We start from the raw sequence: 19,896 nt of genomic DNA on the forward strand, positions 1-19,896 counted from the left end.
GTGCGACCGTCAGCCTTCGAAAGACGAGGCACAGTTCCAAAGAAGAGCGGAGGAAAACCCCGCACTCCCATTTTTGATCGCTTGAAGCACGAGAGGACTGAAGATCCTCTCGACTAATGTGTCCCTAGTAAGACAAAGGGGAAGGGAAGAGCTTGCGCTGACGCCTCCAAAACAGTTACAGGAAAGAGGGGGCTGATACCCCGAGCGTCCATTTTATGGCAAATCGACCTTAAAATTGCTGAAGCGTTATCGGACCAGAAGCCATTAGGAGAGGCAAGAAGTGATGGAGAAATTTGTAGTACCATCCCCTCACGCATGAAGAGAAAGAGGCGCAACGTCGTTTTCACCAATCCTCAGAATGGAAATTTAGAGCAGGAGGAAGGCGAAACTTCGTGCCACCACATCACCAACACTGAAGAATCCGAAGAAGGTATGACCGAAGAGGAAGTGGAGGACGCTCCGCAAGGTTTAGAGGATGGTGGTCAATCCACGGTGGACGAGCTAAAAGGGGTGAATCTAGGCACCGTAGAAGTGCCGCGTCCGATTTTCATTAGTGCGTCTCTCTCGGAAGGGGAAGAGGACGAATACATGAGTTTACTCACTAAATACAGGGATGTTTTCGGCTGGTCATACAAAGAGATGTTGGGACTAGATCCAAAAGTAGCAATCCACCAGAACTTATCCCCTAGATTGAGGTTGAGGTCAATTAGCTGATTGAGGCCGGGTTCATTCGTGAAGTTAAATACCCAACATGGATAGCCAACATTGTCCCGATTAGACAACTTCATGTTTGCGTAGACTTTCGCGACCTAAATAGCACTTGTCCTAAAGACGTTTTTCCATTGCCCATCACAGAGATCATGGTTGATGCGACAACGGGGCAGGAGGCCCTATCCTTCATGGATGGATCTTTCGGGTATAACCAGATACGGATGGCTCTCACAGACGAGGAAATTACGATATTTCGAACCCCAAAAGGGATATATTGTTACAAGGTAACCTTTAGGTTGAAGAATGCCAGCGCTACTTATCAACGTGCCATGCAGAAGGTGTTTGACGATATGTTGCACAAACACGTGGAGTGTTATGTAGATGACCTTGTGGTCAAGACCAAGTGACGATAGAACCATTTGAAAGATCCAAGGACCAAGTTCGATAGCCTGCGAAAGTACCTGTTAAAGATGAACCCCCTCAAATGCGCGTTTGGCGTAACTTTAGGAAAGTTTTTTGGCTTCGTTGTGAGACATCGAGGGATAGAGATAGACCAATCAAAGATTGATGCCATCCAGAAGATGCCAAGACCATGAAATCTACATGAGTTGAGAAGTTTGCAGGGATGTCTTGCCTACATCTGGAGGTTTATTTCTAACCTGGCAGGGCGGTGTCAACCCTTTCAAAGACTGATGAGAAAGGGAGAGAAATTCGAATGGGAAAAGGCCTGTTAGAATGCTTTCAATAACATAAAGAGGTACCTGATCAGCCCTTCTGTCTTAGGAGCCCCAGTAGCGGGCAAGCCATTGATACTATACATTGCAGCGCAAAAGAGATCACTGGGGGCACTATTGGCACAAGAAAGAGAACAGGAAAGGAACGCACTCTCTATTACTTGAGTAGAACCCTGAATGGAGCCGAGATCAATTATTCCCCTATAGAAAAGACGTGCCTCGCGCACTTCTTCGCCATAGATAAGTTGAGGCACTACATGCAAGCCTTCACAGTCCATTTAATTGCGAAAGCCAACCCCATCAAGTACGTTCTATGCAGGTCGATCATCTCGAGACGTTTAGCTAAATGGGCAATCATGCTTCAATAGTACGACATTGTTTATGTACCACAAAGGGCAGTTAAAGGGCAGGCATTGGCCGACTTCTTTGCAGATCACCCGGTTCCATCGCATTGGGAGTTAAATGAAGTCTTTCTCGATGACGAAATTCTCTTCACAGAGACCTCAAGACTGTGGGTCATGTTCTTTGACGGTGTGACAAGAAAAAGTAGTGCGGGGGTATGTATCGTCCTCATTTCGCCAGAAAAGCACATGCTGCTTTATAGCTTCGCACTTGCCGAGTCATGTTCAAACAACGTTGCCGAATACCAAGCCTTGATAATTGGCTTCCAAATGGCCTTAGAGATTGGAGTAGCTTGTATAGAAATCTTTGGTGACTCAAAGTTGATAATCAATCAACTCTTATGAGGTAAAGCATGATGACTTGAAACCCTACTTCATTTATGCTCGCCAGTTGATGAAGAAGTTCGAAAGCGTGGCATTGGAACACGTCTCGAGGATGGAGAACAAGAAAGTGGATGCCTTGGCAAACCTAGCCACTGCTTTAACGGACCTGGATAATGTGCCCCTTAATATATCGCTTAGGCGGAGATGGGTTATACCCTCGATTGGGACTGCATATGGGGAAACGAATGCGATATCAGTCTACCTAACCAATGAGGAAGACTGGCGGCAGCCCATCATAGATTACCTTGAGCATGGAAGGCTCCCAGATGACTCCCACCATAAAATCGAGGTTCGTAGGAGGGCCGCACATTTAATTTACTACAAAGGGGTCCTATATCGTCGATCCCTTGAAGGACTTTTCCTTTGAAGCCTCAGTAAGGAAGATTTAGCGAAGGCTTTGGAGGAAGCACACTCAGGCGTATGCGGCGCGCATCAAGCAGGACCAAAGCTACAATTCTAGCTGAAAAGAATGGGTTATTATTGGCCGGAAATGATCCAGGACTCAATGGATTATGCAAAGAAATGTGAAGCCTGTCAATATCATGCAAATTTCATTCATCAACCACTCGAGCCTCTACATCCGACCATAGCCTCGTGACCTTTTGAAGCATGAGCGCTCGATCTGGTCGGCCCTATAACACCTAAGTCGACAGTAGGGCACTCCTATATCCTCGCAACCACTGACTACTTCTCAAGATGGGCTGAGGCTGTCGCGCTAAGGGAAGCTAAGAAAGAAAACGTGGTGGATTTTATCCACACTCATATAATTTATCGGTACGGTAATCTCCATCGGATCGTGACGGATAACAAAATAAAATTCTCCAATAGTTTGATGGATAGGTTGTGTGAAAAATTCAAATTCAAGCAGTACAAGTCATTCATATATAACGCCGCTGCAAATGGGTTAGTTGAGGCATTTAAGAAGACATTGTGCAACCTGCTGAAGAAAATTATTTCCAAGTCGAAGAGAGATTGGCAGGAGAAGATCGGTGAAGTGTTGTGGGCTTATCGTACCATTCACTGTACCCCTACAGGAGTCACCTCGTACTCTCTCGATTATGGGACAGAAGCTGTCCTTCATTTGGAAAGAGAAATTCCATTGCTAAGAATGGCAGAGCAAGAAGGGCTGAGTACAGAGGACAACACCAAACTTCGGCTACAAGAGTTGGAAGCACTGGATGAAAAATGATTAAAAGCTCAGCAAGCGTTGGAATGTTACCAGGCGCGAATGTCTAAGGCCTTCGATAAGCATGTAAAGCCTCAGTCCGTTCAAGTAAGTGATCTAGTGCTCACCGTAAGGAGACCAATTATCACGACAAGACATACAGGGAATAAGTTTACACCTAAATGGAAAGGGCCCTACGTCGTCAAAGAAGTCTATACAACGGAGCGTACAAGATAGTTGATCAGGATGGGCTAAGAATAGGCCCAATCAATGGCAAGTTTCTCAAGAAGTTTTACGCATAAAAAAAAAACCTTTGTACGAACAACATTACGACTTGATCCCTGTCATTATAAAGGGTACTTAGGCAGCTTCAAGAAATTTAAGTTCAATCACGTGATGAAAGAAAAATATATATGTGCATGTACATGAGTAAAAAAAATATATAGATAAACAAACAACTAAGAGAAGCAGAAATTTAAAGGAAGCTACAAGGCGCCAGAGAACATCACTGAGAAAATGACAAAAAAAAACTTCCATTTAAGATATTTCAGCACTACAATAGTTGAATCCAGTAGCTATGCCTAGGAATACGCCTAATTCAATCAGACGAGCAACATCAAGTCATGGTACCTAGTGGTAGTTCCCGAGCTCATGTTGCATTGCTTCCAACACATGGCGTAGGACATCCAAAGCTTTGACATCCTTGTCATAAAGGATTGGGGTGCTCTCGATCTTGTTTGACTTAACTAAGAGGAATAGGATAACTAAAACTGATTATACTTCTCCATGTTTCGAAAGTACTCATCGATAAGTTTTCTGAGAGGAGGGAGGTTTGCACCACAAATGTCGGAAATGGCTCGGAATATCTCATGTGTTTCTTTCTCCAGACTAAGAGCTTTCTCGAAAGGAGTACGCATGATCTTCTTGTGCATAGTCTCCAACATGGCCGAGGCTGCATGGCGTCGAACGTTAGAAACTACGATGGTAGCACAGAACTCGGAAACCTCAGGGGCGACCGGGGATGGTGCCCTATCTATTTGCCTTGGGAACTCACTATCACTTGGACTTTCCAACACCGTCGACGTTTTTCCAGGTTGGAGAACCCTTCCTTCCGTAGACACCAAGGGGGAATTAGTTTGCTTGGCTACGAAATCTAAAGCCTCAATGTTCCCGATGACCACCGGCTCCTTGACATGAGGGATGTCAATGAGGATAGCACGCACTAGACAAGACCTTGGCACGGGATCCATCGACAGCACTTCGAAGGTACCAACGCCCTCAATGGCTGAGTCAACGGCAAAAGGGCCCACCGAAGATTCTTCGCTTCGTGAGGCTTCAAGTCCTTGAATTGAGAGGTTCAAGGGTGACTGCAAAAGGGGAGACTAAATGTAAACCGTACAGTTAAGAAAAAAAAGAGACGAGACGAGAGGACTTATATATATATAAAGGGACGACATACCAGTAGGTTGAGAGCATTAGAAGCCACCAGATCATTCTGAACCCTCTCAAGAAAATCGGCATCCGAGGCCCTGTGCTTTTTGGAGGGTCGCTTACAACAATGATCATCGGTACTACTATGACTGTCCTCCTCAACCGGTTTGGAAGCGTCTTTTTGTGCGATCGCTGCCACCTTCTCAGTCAGGCGAAGTTGCTTCCCCCCATGGTTGATCCCTCTACCTTTGGGTAATCTTGGCGGCGTTGGGGGAGGAATAGCACTAGTCACTAACAAATGACGATTCCCTTCAAAGTAATTCTCGTGCTTTTTTAACAACAAATCCTTGAACCGTGGGGTAATATGAGTGTGCGGATCCAATGTATAGGCTGGCAAGAATACCTGAGACGAGGGCTTGCGTCTCGTGCATACTCTTCAGTAATGTAAAATGTTCTTTGGCGTAGGGGCGGGAGGTATTCCCCCTATATCATTCAGAATGTCCTGATGGAAGCCGAACTATCGGCCGAAGCGAAAGGGAATATACGACTCTTTAGTTTGGACTTCCCCACACTTGGAGGATATGTAGCCTGATCGCATGCTAGAGAAATAACTGGACTTCAGAAAAGACACGTCTCTATCGTCAGTTAGGCGTTCATGCTTGCTCTTATTCAAAATGCTTGCGTGCCACTGAATACTAGCGCCGCTATGGATCAATTCCCGTGCCTCGTACTCGTTGAAGTAAATCGAGCCACCTTCGCCAGAAAAGTGGGCCATCTTAGGACCTCAAACAGCTGCAGGAACGGGGTAATACGTGTTGAAGTAATGGGCCAGCTAACTATGGATATAATGCATGGGAAAGTGAAAGTCCATGCGCCCGATCGGGTTCAAAGCCTCTACTATCAGCCCTAGGCCATGATAGATGTTGGCCAAGACTGGAATGGCGAGACTATAAACAGTCCCATGAGCCATCAAACTAGCCATTCTGAAGACTCCGGGGCGAAGGTAACCTTCTTTCTAGAGAAATACAAAAAGGCATAACTAGCAGGATAGAAAGGTAGCCATATAAGTTTTGTCCTTCAACTCGTCTTCAACCTCTAGCTCTGCGAATAACATGTTCTCTTTGTTTGACCAATCTCAAAATGCAATCTGTGAACCGTCAGGATTTTGCATGGACCGAGACCGAGAGGCTTTCTTTTGCTTCCGTGTAACAGGCTTGTCATATTTGTGAGCCCCTAGGAACGAAAAATAGTTGATAGACATTGAGGAGTCATGCTTTGAGGGAGTCGTGCAATTTTCTCTCTACGAGCACACTATCGAAAAATATGCCTGAAAAAGGTGTTCACACGTCTTCGACAAGTACCTATCTTTGTCGCGGTGACTGGTTAGCTCTTTGAGGGAAGGAACCACCTCCTTGTAAAAGGTTCCTCTGACCGGAAAGCCCCTGAGCAACCGGAGGTCCCATAAGGAAATCAATGCTTCGCCTACCGTGGTATGGAGAGTGTTGGTTGAAGGGCACCAGGCTTCACAGAAAGCTCAAACTATGTCACCATTGTGATCATATGTGAACAAGCAGGCCGTCACTGCGCCAGGCAAACTGACGTCACGAAGGAATTGCTCGTTTCGACCTACCACAACCTCAAGCCACTCCTAGTAACAGTCAACGAAGCCAAATTCTCCAGGGACTTTCGTCACGACAGTCTAGCGGACCTGACCCTCAATTATGCGTCGTCCAAAGCACTCGATCAGGATTTGGGGTCTCCTCATGAATAGAAGATCGTTGGATCCATGCACGATCTCCTCGGGTCAAGGGTGCTTCCATCGACAATTTAGAAAGGATCACGTTGTCGTCTAGACTTGGACGACGATCAGCGAAAGGACCGGCTAATGATTTTGCTACAGAAAGGCTAAGTCCTTCCTTCATGGGCTGACTCCAGTCTTTAAGAATCACGAGATGCCTCTCATCAGATGAAACGTGCTCGGTGAAATGAACCATTATTCTGCAAAAAAAAAAAAATATCACAGGGGGGTAAGTTTCAACTATTCAAAGAAAAATATAAATAAAAAAAGAGAAAAATAAAACCCCTATCCTCCGTGACAACTTGCTAACAGAAGGGACTGAGGGATCCGTAGTCGATCCTTCTGAGATCGAATGGAAGAGTTGTAAGCCTTTGCGGGGTCCCTCCCATGACGATCAGGATGCACGAACGGTGCTATGAGGCAAACCTTTCGAGGATTCACCCTAGGGTGATCGAATAGGAGAGTTGGAAGCCTTTGCGGGGCCCCTCCCATGACGATCAGGATACACGAACGGTGCTACGAGGCAAAACTTTCGAGGATCTTCCCTAGGGTGATCGAATGTGAGAGTTATAAGCCTTTACAGGGCCCCTCCCATGACGATCAGGATGCACGAATACGAGGAAGAACATGTACACCAAGGAGTCGGTCACACGGACGTGAGAGAAAAAAACCCACCCTGATTACTTACGGCCGACAAGATTTAAAAAAAATGGTTGTGCTCTTTTAAGTTACGCTGCAACTCTTACAAAAAGTAAGGGGGGACAAGTTGATAGAAAAGAAGCATATTAAAAAAATAATAATAAAATTAAAAAAAGAGAAAAAAAAAAGAAAACAAAATTGAAAACAAAATCTTCTTAAAAAAATGGGAAATAAAAAGAAACATGTGAAAAAAAAATGAAGGCAAAAAAAAAAAAAAAAAAAAAGGAAAAAACAAAAAAGAAAAGGAAATTGTGGGAAAAAAAAGAGAAAAAAAGAAAAAAAAGACAAGGAGATGGTGAAGAAAAAAAAATTTAGAAAAAAAGATTTTAAAAAAAGGAAAAATAAGATAGTTTTTTAGTAAAAAAATAAAAGAAAAAAAATGTAAGGAAAGAAAAACAAAAGAAAAAAAATTAAAAAAAAGAAATATATATATATATATATATATAAATAAATAAAAAGAAGGGAAACCTAATTTCCCATCTTCCTCTCTTCTTCTCACTTACACCGTCGTCGCCTCCCCTCTTTTCTTCTTACTTCCCTCTTTTCTCCATCTCTCACTCTCGTTCTCAACATTCTGATCGTTCCCCCTCCGCATTCATCCTATTAGATGGAAGGCGACCACCGAGGATGCCATGTGCGGAAGGGAAAGCTAAAAAAAAAAAAAGGGCGCCCAAAAGTCGACGCTCCCAAACAGGCGACAGACCGATTCGACGACGACTCGTGATGGTGGACTCCTACGGCAGTTCTGAACAGGCGGTCGTCTCCCCATAGCAATCCAAGTTTGATTTGCAACGACATGAAAACTGCAAAGGACGTAAGAACAAAAAAATAATCACATTTAAGGATGAAGAAAAATCATGTGTCCTGTCAGTATATATATAATTAAGTTCGGACGGGATTTTCTACTAACCAGTTGAAATTTGAGAAGATCATGGGTTATCTGAACTGAATGCTGATTGTTGTGTTTTGGAATCTCGATTTGAGCCGAAATTGGTTAAGATTCAAAAAAAAAAAAAAAAAAATCGTCCGGATTTTAGCTGCACAAGTTTCTTTTGGATCTTGAACCTTATGAAGGAATGGTATTTGAGTCCTGCTGGCTGTCACTTGTTGATAGATATGATCTCAGGGAATCAATATACTCTGCTCGGAGGCAGTGGGTTCCAGTGTATTTGCGGGACATTTTCTTTATTATTTTCTTATTATTATTATTATTTTTATTTTTATTGTTGAAAGACATTGAGGACCACAAGTTGCAATTATCTATTAAAGTGCAAAACATAAAAATTAGTATGAAAGATAGCAGTTGAAGGGAGAGAAAATAACTGGGTTTGAAGATAGTGGCAATGTTCATTTGATTGATGGCTAACTTTTTCAGATCAGGATCCAAATTCAAACTTTAGATTGAGATTCAATTACACCCCAAATTTTATTCCAAATTTAAGTAAAATATTTTTGGGTAAAAATTCAATTCCACTCCAAATCACCAAAATTTGGGGTAAAATTCAAATTAAATAAAGGCCAATTTTGAGGAGGAGCCTTCATTTTATTAAATTTTAGGTATATTTCAATCTTTATATGGTGGGAGAGTTTAGTTCAAACCCAAACTAAAATTTTAGATATTCTTCTCAAGTCAAATTCTAGCAACAACAAATGAAAATTGGAAACAAAAAGTTACCGTTCCAAATCGCGAGTACCATAAAATTACACCCGAATATGTCAAAATATAGACATATTAACACAGACTGTGGCATAATCGAGTGTTGTTTCAAATCAAAATATAGAAACACTCCAAACATCCACCCTTTCAAAGTCGAATTAAAGAAAGAAAAGTCAAAATTCTACTTTAAATTCAAATGAAGAATTGAGTACACTCCAAATCTAAGAAAAGGAATTGTTAGAATCTAAGATACTACTTAAGAATTTAAATTTGCAATTAAAGTGGAGCATAAATTCTACTTTAGTTCAAATTAAAGTTTACTCGGGAACGAGAAAGTCAAGGACTTAAATTCATCTCTTGGCAAAAGTGTGTCAAACAAACAAAATTTCAAATAAAAAATTTGAGCTAAATTCTTTTATTTTGGTCAAAATGATGCATCAAAATAAAGGTGTTGAAATCCCACTTTGATTCTGAATTATTTTTTCGAGATCTATCCACCGTATAGACGTGCATAAATCTCGAAAAGGGGGCATTTGTTGGACGAGGAATTTTGGACTAATCACAAGTTGCCACATCATTTACTAAATTAATGACGAATTCCTAAATCATTAAATTTGGGTCCAATTAGAAGTTGACGTATGTCCCGAATTGAATTGAAGATAAATTTTGATCAGATGAGATTAAATTGGCCCAATTTGATATTATTATTGGATATTATTTGGGTGAATTTGACCCAAATTTAAAATTAGACCCAAAACCAACTAATTGGGCTCAAGGGCTAGGCCCATGGACCAACCAAGCCCAAGCCCACGAAGCCCGCCTGAGAACTCTATAAATAGAGAAGTTCTCTTCATTTGCAGGGGCAACATTTTCTACCTTCAGAGAGCCTAGAGAGAAGACTCCCAAGACTTCTGAAGCTGCACTTCTTGAAGACACAAAGACTCTTCCCAGACTTCTACTCCAAGACTCTTCCCAGACTTCTACTCCAAGCTACTTCTACTCCAAGTTCACAAAGACTCTTCCCAGACTTCTACTCCAAGCTTTCAAGACTTCTACTTAAAGTCAAACACATTCACCAAACTGAGAGAGAATCAGAGGATCAAGTATTAGAGATTGAACCACATCGAATCAAATCAACTTCAACATCAACACCAACTCAAGTTCAACTCCACAAAGTACGTTTCTCCAGAAGCCTCGTGTGAACAACGATCACTCACTTCCGCTAAGTATTCAAATCCTTCAGTTGGTATCAGAGCTGGGTTGTGTCTCTGAAACTTTTTTGGGAACAAAAATCAGAGAAATAGTGGGTTCCGATTGCATTGCGAATGTTGGTTTGCAAGTTGGATGTTTTCAAACTTTGACACTCAGTATTTACTATTTTAAATTTGTTTAAAGTTGTAAGGGCTTGTTATTTTGGACATTTAATTTCATGCTATCGAGTCTGCAAGTTCGTGTTATTCGTGGTGAAGAGTTTTCCATGAAGGAGCCTTGGATTCGGAGCAAAAACTGGTGAAAACGAAGAAGACAGTAGTAATCTGGTTCAGAGCACCACGACGCTGCACGGGGAAAATCACATAAAGCATTGCGACGCTGCGTGAATTTTTGCCGAGCGCCATTGCGCTCAGGAACAAAGGCTAGAGTGCAGCGGTGCTTTTCAACAGTGTTGTTGCGCTCCAAAGTGTACACGCACGCATCCAGAAATTGCAAGGTTGTGGGTTCAAGTGAGATGTGGTGCAGTGTAGTTTTTATATGTTTTTCGTTTTATAATGTATTTTATTTGTTTTTTAATTAATCAAAATTAATATAAATGTTATATTAATTTTTAGGAGTGCCAAAATTTGGTCCAATTTTGCTATTAATTTTATTTACATGTGATGTATGATTAATTTTATATGTTGCGTAATGTTTAGTAGCGAATCCAGGATTTTATATGAGGAGGCATAAGTTCATATAAATATATTTTTAGTTGCATCGATAAAATATTTAAATTATATAATATCGTCAAAGCAAGCATAGGTAACTGGTGTACGAATAGTGGTAGATCCATAACTTCATGTTAGGAGGCACACCTTCATATAAGGTTAAAATTTTAGTCCAGTAACTTCTAAATTTACGTGATATATAATTCTTGAACTTTAAAAAAATTATATTAGATCATTGACATCTCAATTTGTGTGTCTAATATGTAGTAGCAGATTTCTTTTTTTAAAAAAATAATGTAACTATTGGCTACAATATTGAAAATTTGAGGTTCAATTCGAAAAAAAATCTAATACAAAGGTTAATTTTTAAGAGTTTTTAATATTTTATGAGATTTATAGATACTAAACTAAAAGTTCATCTATCTATTAGACATTTTTAAGGGATTTATTAGAGCTAAAATTAAAAGTTTAGATATTTGTTAGTCATAATTTTAAAAATTAAGGATTAAACTTGTACTAACTTAAAGTAATTTTAGAATAATGGTAAAGTAAATAACGGAGTAAAAAACTTATATGTGAAAATGATGTTTATATTCCTTAATTTTCAAAAACTAAAAACCGGTAACTAGATAGTTACAAAATGAATCTAAAAATTTAGAAAATATTTGTACATAAACATGTTCATATATGTGAGAAAAAATAAAAAATGGAATTACATTTTCCTAACCCTCAACTGCATTAAAAATTTATACACTCAGGAATTACGTTTTTTTAACCCTCAACTGCAGTTAAGATGTACATTTAAATTTTAAAGCAATAAAAATTTGTAATTCTAAAAGAGAATTTATTTGCGAAGTTTTGAACCCCAAGCGCCTGACCAACAGTTGTACAGCTTGACCACTGAAGCCTATATTCCAAGTTATGTACAATATGAATGTTATATTATATGATTGCTTGTATCATTGACATGTTCACTGCTTCTTCTATACATTTCCCTCTACCTATAATATAGAGTAACTAATAGTTAGAACTTAGAAAAAAATGGATAACTTAACTCACTCATAAGAAAAGTCCTCCCACATCAAGCACTAATTCATCATACTATTGTATAAAAATTATATTATATGGTTGAATGATGGATATGTTTTTTTTTTGTTTTTTTTTTTTATTTTCATTAGTTTATAATATAAGTGTTATATTGTATAATGAAAATGAAATTACATTGACCATGACATTACTTAATAAATATAATTGTTATATTTAATTAATGTCATAAGATGCATGATCATAGGTTTTAATTATTTTATTAATTTATAACTGTTATAAGTATGATGATTAGAATTAAATCTATAATCAAGAGTTGCATGCAAACGTAGGTTTCATTTCAATTAATTTTAAATGGTTTAAAATTAATTTCGCCTAGACCTATATTAAAATATTTCTAATATGATTAGAAATATATTAATTTTTTATTTCCTTTTTAATATGGTTAACATGAAAATAATAAAAGATTAAATTTATAAAAATAATTGTCTATAAGGGACCTTTGTCTAAGGAAGGTTCTGTCTAAGATTAGGGTATTTAAGTTATCGGAAATGAAATACCCCTACATGTGAACCAACCTGGAAGGTGAATTAGACAAATATTTCATAAACATGCAATATATGATTTAGTTTATTAAAGTGTCTAATGAACAAAATCATATATTGTTAAACTATCAAATATAAAAGCTATAATGGGCCAATTTAACAACGGACTTAGATAAATTATTAGCCAAATTTAATTAAGTAAAGAACCCTAGGTTTATAACACTTAGTGAGAGGAAATTGATGTATATGATATGTCAATTTTTTCTCACATTCTCTCTAAAAGTTCATATCGTGAGATCTATACTCGGCCTCGTAGCACCATTTGCTCGTGTCCCCCTTCGAAAAGGTGTTTGCATAGGTCAATCCCAAGGTGAATAGAGAGAGTGTTTATAGTGAGTGGGGGAGAGACGTGTGTCAACACATCTCGCGGTCTCTTTCATTAGTTTGTTATAAAGCTTCATGCTCGGCTTCATGACACCTTTGCTTGTGTCCCCCTTCAGAAAGTGTTTGCATGAAATTGATCACAAACTCCAGAATTGGATAGGATTTCTTTAGTTTTTGTCCCAATCGATTTTTTCCTTCGATTGGCTCATTGAGGCGAAACTTTAGGGTCTAAAATGAAGTGTTACACTACAAGAAATTTTAAGCAAGTTAATAATTTATTGACCGAACAATGATGACTAATCATTATAGGAATAAGAGTTATTATGGTGTAATGATTGGTTGAGAGTGTCTCAATTCAATGAAATGATAACTGACCATCCTTTGGTGACTTTTATTCTAACTCATTGATGCATCATTGTAAAATTAGATGTCACACAGGATACATAAGAATTTTACAAATTTTGATTGGTTTTAGTGGGTAATGCTTATAACTAATATATATAATTTGTACGGAAACTTCAATATGACTAGCACTACAATCAACCTTCTAAGTGTTGATAAGCTAATGGGTGATAATTACACTATTTGGAAAAACATAATCAATATTGTGCTAATCATTAATGACTTAAGATTTTTCTTGCTTGAGGAGTGTCCTCAGGCCCTAACTCAAAATGCAGCTCAAAATATTCAGGATGCATATGAGAAATAGGTAAAGGCAATTGAGAAGATCCGAGCGTACATTCTTGCCAGCTTGACTGAAGTTTTGGCAAAGAAGTATGAATTCATGGTCACTTCACGCGAGATTATGGATTCACTACGAGAGATGTTTGGACAACCGTCCTCACAGCTCTAATACGACACTTCAAAATTCATTTTTAATGCTTGTATGAAAGATGAGACATTTTTCAGAGAACACGTTTTCAACATGATGGTCCATTTTAATGTGGCTGAAATGAGGGTCGTCATCGATGAGGCTAATCAAGTTAGCTTTATTCTAGAGACTCTATTAGAGAGTTTTCTTCAATTTCGTAGTAATGCTGTTATAAACAAACTAGACTACAACCTGACTACCCTTCTTAATAACCTATAGACTTACTATTCCTTGATGCAAGTCAAGGAACAGAAAGGAGAGAAAATGTTGCCACTTCCTCAAAGAAGTTCTTCAGAGGTTCAACCTCTGGAACTAAGTTTGTGCCTTCTTCATCTGGCACTAAAAAATGGAAGAAGAAGAAGGGAGGTCAGGAGAATAAAGCTAACCTTGTTGCGGCCCAGAAGGGTAAGAAAGCCAAGATCGCCAAAGAAACTTGCTTCCATTGCAACCAGGAGGGAAACTGGAAATGGAACTGTCCCAAGTATTTAGTGGAGAAAAAGAAGGTCAAAAAGGTAAATATGGTTTACTAGTTTTAAAACCTGTTTAGTGGAAAATGATGATTTGACCTGGATAATTGATTCAGGGGCTACTAACCATATTTGTTTTTCTTTTCAGGAAATTAGTTCCTGACACAGCTCAGGACTGACGAGATGACAATGCGAGTTGGAAAAAGGCATGTCGTCTCAGTAGTTGTAGTGGGAGGCGTGAAACTACTTTTTCATAAATCCTTGCTTCTATTAAACAATGTTTATGTGGTTCCAAATTTGAAATGGAACCTAATTTCTATACAAACTTTGTTAGAACAACATTATACTATTTTTTTAATGTAAATAAAACGTTTATTTATAAGAATGGTGCAAATATTTGTTCTGCAAACTTAAAGAGTAGTTTATAAAGACTGTTAGTATCTAAACCGTTGTTAAATACTGAAATGTTCAGAACTGCAGCAACTTAACATAAAACACGAAAGATTTCTCCTAAGGAAAATGCCCATCTTTGGCATTTAAGATTAGGTCGTATAAATTTCAATAGGATATAGAGGTTGGTTAAGAGTGGACTTCAAAGTGAGTTAGAAAAAAACTCTTTACCAGTATGTGAGCATGCCTTGAAGGAAAAGTGGCAAAAAAAGAAAAAAAAAAAAAACCCATTTACTGGAAAAGGTCATAGAACCAAAGAACTCTTAGAACTTGTACATTCAAACTTTTATGATCCTATGAATGTTAAGGCAAGAGGATGGTTTGAATATTTCATTTCTTTTATAAATGATTATTCGAGATATGGGCATGTTTACCTAATGTAACATAAGTTTGAAGTTCTTGAAAAGTTCAAAGAGTATAAGGCTACAGTTGAGAATTCATTAGGTAAAACTATTAAAATACTTTGATCAGATCAAGGTAGAAAGAAGACGAATTTAAGATTCTAGGACTATTTGATAGAACATATAATTGCATCCCAACTCTCGACACTTAATACACATCAACAAAATGGTGTATTAAAAAAGGGAAATAGAACCTTGTTGGACTGGTTCGGTCTATGATGAATTATGCTCAATTACCTGATTCGTTTTGGGGTTATGCTGTAATGACTGTAGCTTATATTTTGAACAATATTCCATCCAAAAGTGTTTCTAAAACACATTTGGAATTATGAAGAGGTTGTAAAGGAGTTTACAACACTTCAGAGTCTGGGCTTGCCCAGTATATGTTCTTGAGGCAAATTCTAAGAAATTGAAACCTCTCAAAATTGTGCCTATTTATAGGCTATCCGAAGGAAATGCGGGGTGGTTACTTCTATGATCTTAAAGAAAATAAAGATTTTTGTTGAGAAATGCTACATTTATTGAAGAGGACCACATCAGAGAGCATAAGCCCTGCAGTAAAATTGTGTTGAATGAACATTCAAATGAAACTACTGAAACTTCAACGAGAGTTGTTGAAAAGGCTATAACATCAACAATTGATTCATCTAGTCAAGTACAACTACCTCAATAGTTGAGGGAGTCTCGACATAGTGGGAGGGTTTCAAACCCACCTGCCCATTATATGGGTTTAACAGAAACCCTAACTGGCATATTAGATGACGAAATTGAGGATTCATTGTCCTATAAATAGGCAATGGATGATGTGGACAAAGGTGAATGGGTTAAGGCTATGGATCTCGAAATTGAGTCTATATATTTTAATTTAGTATAGGATATTGTAGATCAACCTAACAGGGTCAAACCTATAGGCTGCAAGTGGATCTACAAGAGAAAAAGAGGTGTAGATAAAGTATAGACTTTTAAGGCTAAACTGGTGGCAAAGGGTTATACAGGTTTAGGGAATAAACTATGGGGAAACTTTCTCATCTGATGCCATGCATAAGTCTATATGGATCTCTTATCCATTGCCACATATTATAACTATGAGATATGGAAATGGACGTCAAGACTGCCTTTCTACATGGTAATTTTGAGGAGACAATCTATATGTAGCAACCAGAAGGAGGTCATTAAACAAGGTCAAGAGCAAATAGTTTGATTGGTCAATTTATGGATTGAAACAAGCATCTCGATCTTGGAATATAAGATTTTAAATTGCGATGGTCTATTGACATATCTAACAATGGTTGATCGCTCAGTTCCGAATGAAAGATTTGGGAGAGGCATAGTTTGTACTGGGGATCCAAATCATCAGAGATCGTAATAACAAAACATTGGCATTATCTCAGGCATCTTATATTGACAAGATGCTTTTCAAATATTCGCTGCACAATTCCAAAAGGAGTTTATTACCTTTCAGACATGAAATTGTGTAGTCTAAGGAATAATTTCCTAAGACATCTCATGAAGTTGAGAAAATGAGACAGATCCCTTATGCATCAGCTGTCGGCAACCTTATGTAGGCAATGTTATATACTAGACCCAATATTTGTTATGCATTGGGGACTGTCAGTAGATATCAGTCCAATCCAGGACTAGATCACCAGACAACAACTAAATCCATCTTCAAGTATCTAACGAGGGACTATATGTTTGTGTATGGAGCTAAGGGTACATGATACATTGACTCTGATTTTCAAATTGATAGGGTTCCTAGGAAATCCACATAAAGATCAGTGTTTACTCTTAATGGAGTAGCTGTAGTCTAGAGGAGCACAAAGTAAGGCTGCATTGTTGACTCTACTATAGAGGCAGAGTATGTAACGGTTTGTGAAACTACCAAATAGGTTGTATGGCTTATTAAAATTTTTGACAGATTTAGAGGTTGTTCCTGACATGTCAAAGTCCATCACTCTTTATTATAATAATAGTTGTGTTATGGCTAATTCCAGGGAGCCTAGGAACCAAAAAAAAAGGAAGCATATTGAGCACAAATACCATTTCATCCGGGAGATTGTGCATTGACACGTGCAAGTGTATGCGTCGAAGTAATAAAATCTCAATGAACTTGGGTGCCGTCCTGTGGAATTAGATATTTAAATTAACTAGATATCAAGCGATCTTTTTTACTTTATTTAGGGAGCCAAAATGAGATGGGGTTGAAAACATAAAAATTAATGAAGCAAATAAAGGTTCGAATAGGGAATCACTTGACTAGGATGTCATAAGGTTTTGATCTCATTCAACATTGTTATAGAATCTAATTTTCTTTCAATACACCAATGCATTTATTTAGGCCTAAGAAGATCTATAATTTGGGTTTTCTATTCCAAGCTCCACACCTTTCTTATGTCTAAAAGTTAATTTTATTTCCATACAATTGAATCTAATAAACATAGCATTAAGTCTCTTCATTCTTCACCTCTAACATCTTCTTATCATTCCCATGCATATTCCAAGTTTATCACACTAGATCCGGTCTAAAAATCTCTTTCTCAAACAAATTAATAAACTCTAAATTAATCAAATGGTGATCAAGCATTCGGTTGGTTAAGCGCAAAACATGATAAAAAGCCAATGCAATTTATTAATCAAAATAACTAAGAACCATTCAGAAACAATATTGAAATTGATCTAACCCTAGAACAACGAAATAACTTAACCACTCATGTTCAGAATATAAACCCTTAACAATGTTGTACAGAAATATATATTAAAAAAATTAAAGAGGAAGGAATTAGCCATTGGTCAATTTGTTTCCATAAAAGCATCAACATCTCCTTCTTGATCCAAATTCACTCAACTCTTTGATTAAGCTTTGAAAATCACTCCAAACGGCAGCCTCTTGGCCTCTGTGGAAAACGTGCAGTGATCCCAAGTCGGACTCCCCACAAAATCGGCCTCCCTCAATTCAGATGGCACTGCCCCTTTTATAGAACTTGTCGCAACATAATTATGCTGCAAAGTAGCTTCGCCACACTGCCTAATGAGATGGACGACTTTCTTTTTGGAGCATTGCAGCTGCAGCGCTCTCAGTAGCATAGCTACGCTTCCCTATTTTTTTTTTTACTCTTGGGTCTTCAGCGTAATAGGGCAACTGTTGAGTTGCATGTCCTAAAACTCATAGTTTATAAAATTAAACATATTCTATTTGTATTAAAGAAGTTATTGAGGTTTATTCAATAAAACTAAAATTGCACTTGTAAAAACTAAATCCAATAAACTAAGATCCATGACTATTACATGAATACTTGGACTTTATGTAGAGACATAAGAGTGGATCAAGTTCAAGTAGATAGCCAAAACGGTCTATAGTATACGGATAAGGCTGGGTATCATATTCTGGAAACACTATCGGATGCGGCACACTTTGTATTTAGTACAAACAATGTGATCCATGTGGAGACATGCGAGTTGAGGCTTCCTACGCAAAGAGTTTTTATAAGACCGGACCGAGAAATAAATCACTCTTACTTTATAATGTTGTTTACTGTTTAAGACTGAGTATTTCAAAGCGATGACCTAGTTATCTTGAGCTAACTATAAACTCTAGTTTATCCAGGATTAAACCTTAGAATAGCGTGATAATAAAATCGAAACGTTCAAATTTGAATTAAGGGAATCAATAATTATATACGATATAATTATACGTTTAGTTATCGAATTAAACGAAATTAGAGATTTGGATAATATTTAAATTTTATTTAAATATTATTATATGAATAGGGATTCATGATTGAGGAATTGATATTTAATTAATTTAATATTTGATATTAAATTAATTCAATGAATTAAATTATTTGATTAATTATTCAAATAAATTTTTATTTAAAATTGAAAATTTGAATTTATGAAAATTCAAATATATAATCAATTTTGTTTTAATTTGGTTTTTGGAAAATTAAATTAAATATTAAAAAATAGATTTAATTGAATTTTAATGAAAATTCAATGAAAGATGATTTTAAATAAATTTAATATTCATAGTGGTTCAATTGGTTTTGGTGTCAAACTATGGTTCAATTGTATGGCATGCTGAATTTGATAAAACATCAAATTCAATTCAGTTGACAAAAAGGACATGCATGGCTATTTTTCTGAAATTGAGTTGAAAAAAGGTTTTTCAACACTTGAACACCAAAAACCAACTTTTCTCTCCAAAATTTCTTTCAATTATAGTTTATTAAGGATCCCACAATCCAATCTAAGGTCTTAGAGAATAGTAGGGAAGATTAAGTTGTGGTCTACAACTTGTTGGAGAGGAAATTCGAGCTGATTTGAAGATTTGAAGAGTTCTTCAAAGGTAAAATTTCCGAAACCCTATTTCTTAATATTACATGCTTACCTGTTTGCTAAAATTGATGAAATTAGAGTGCTTCAGATCCTAATTGCTTCTGCTTGTTGAATGTCGAACACCATCAATGGTATTAGAGCATGATTTAAGCACTCAATTCGTGTTTATTTTAGCTTGGTGGGTGTTTTTCATAAGTTGTATGAAAATGGATGGTGATATGGATAATTTCAGTTTTGACATTAGATTTCTCTTCAATTCATTAGTAATTGTTGTAATTGGCTCTTTGTTTATGAGTCTTAATGTGTAATTCAACACTGCAGGTCATGGTCTCAACCAGATTGCTCTTTTCCCAGGAATGGCCTGCACAATTATGAAACTTGGTGGGGAAGAAAGCCAAATGTTAAATACTGCCATATCTTCGGCAGTATGTGTATTCTGCTGATAGAGAAACCAGGCAGAAATGAGATTCAAAGTCTAATGAAGACATATTTCTTGG

At 37.6% G+C, this 19,896-nt stretch overlaps 1 protein-coding gene across 1 annotated transcript; it reads left to right on the forward strand.

The window, feature by feature from the left end:
- Nucleotides 1-860: 860 nt before the first annotated feature.
- Nucleotides 861-3,419, forward strand: LOC150035225 (uncharacterized). The gene is made up of 6 exons (XM_090315275.1): nucleotides 861-1,114; nucleotides 1,378-1,440; nucleotides 1,495-1,749; nucleotides 1,840-2,134; nucleotides 2,238-2,519; nucleotides 3,099-3,419. Exons 1-6 carry the CDS (start codon nucleotides 861-863, stop codon nucleotides 3,417-3,419), a joined length of 1,470 nt encoding a protein of 489 aa, XP_090171401.1.
- The last annotated feature ends 16,477 nt before the right edge of the window (nucleotides 3,420-19,896 follow it).

Source organism: Benincasa hispida, chromosome 7 (assembly GCF_027475165.1).
Source record: "Benincasa hispida cultivar pf3 chromosome 7, pf3_genome.v1.1, whole genome shotgun sequence".
Taxonomy (NCBI): Eukaryota; Viridiplantae; Streptophyta; class Magnoliopsida; order Cucurbitales; family Cucurbitaceae; genus Benincasa; species Benincasa hispida.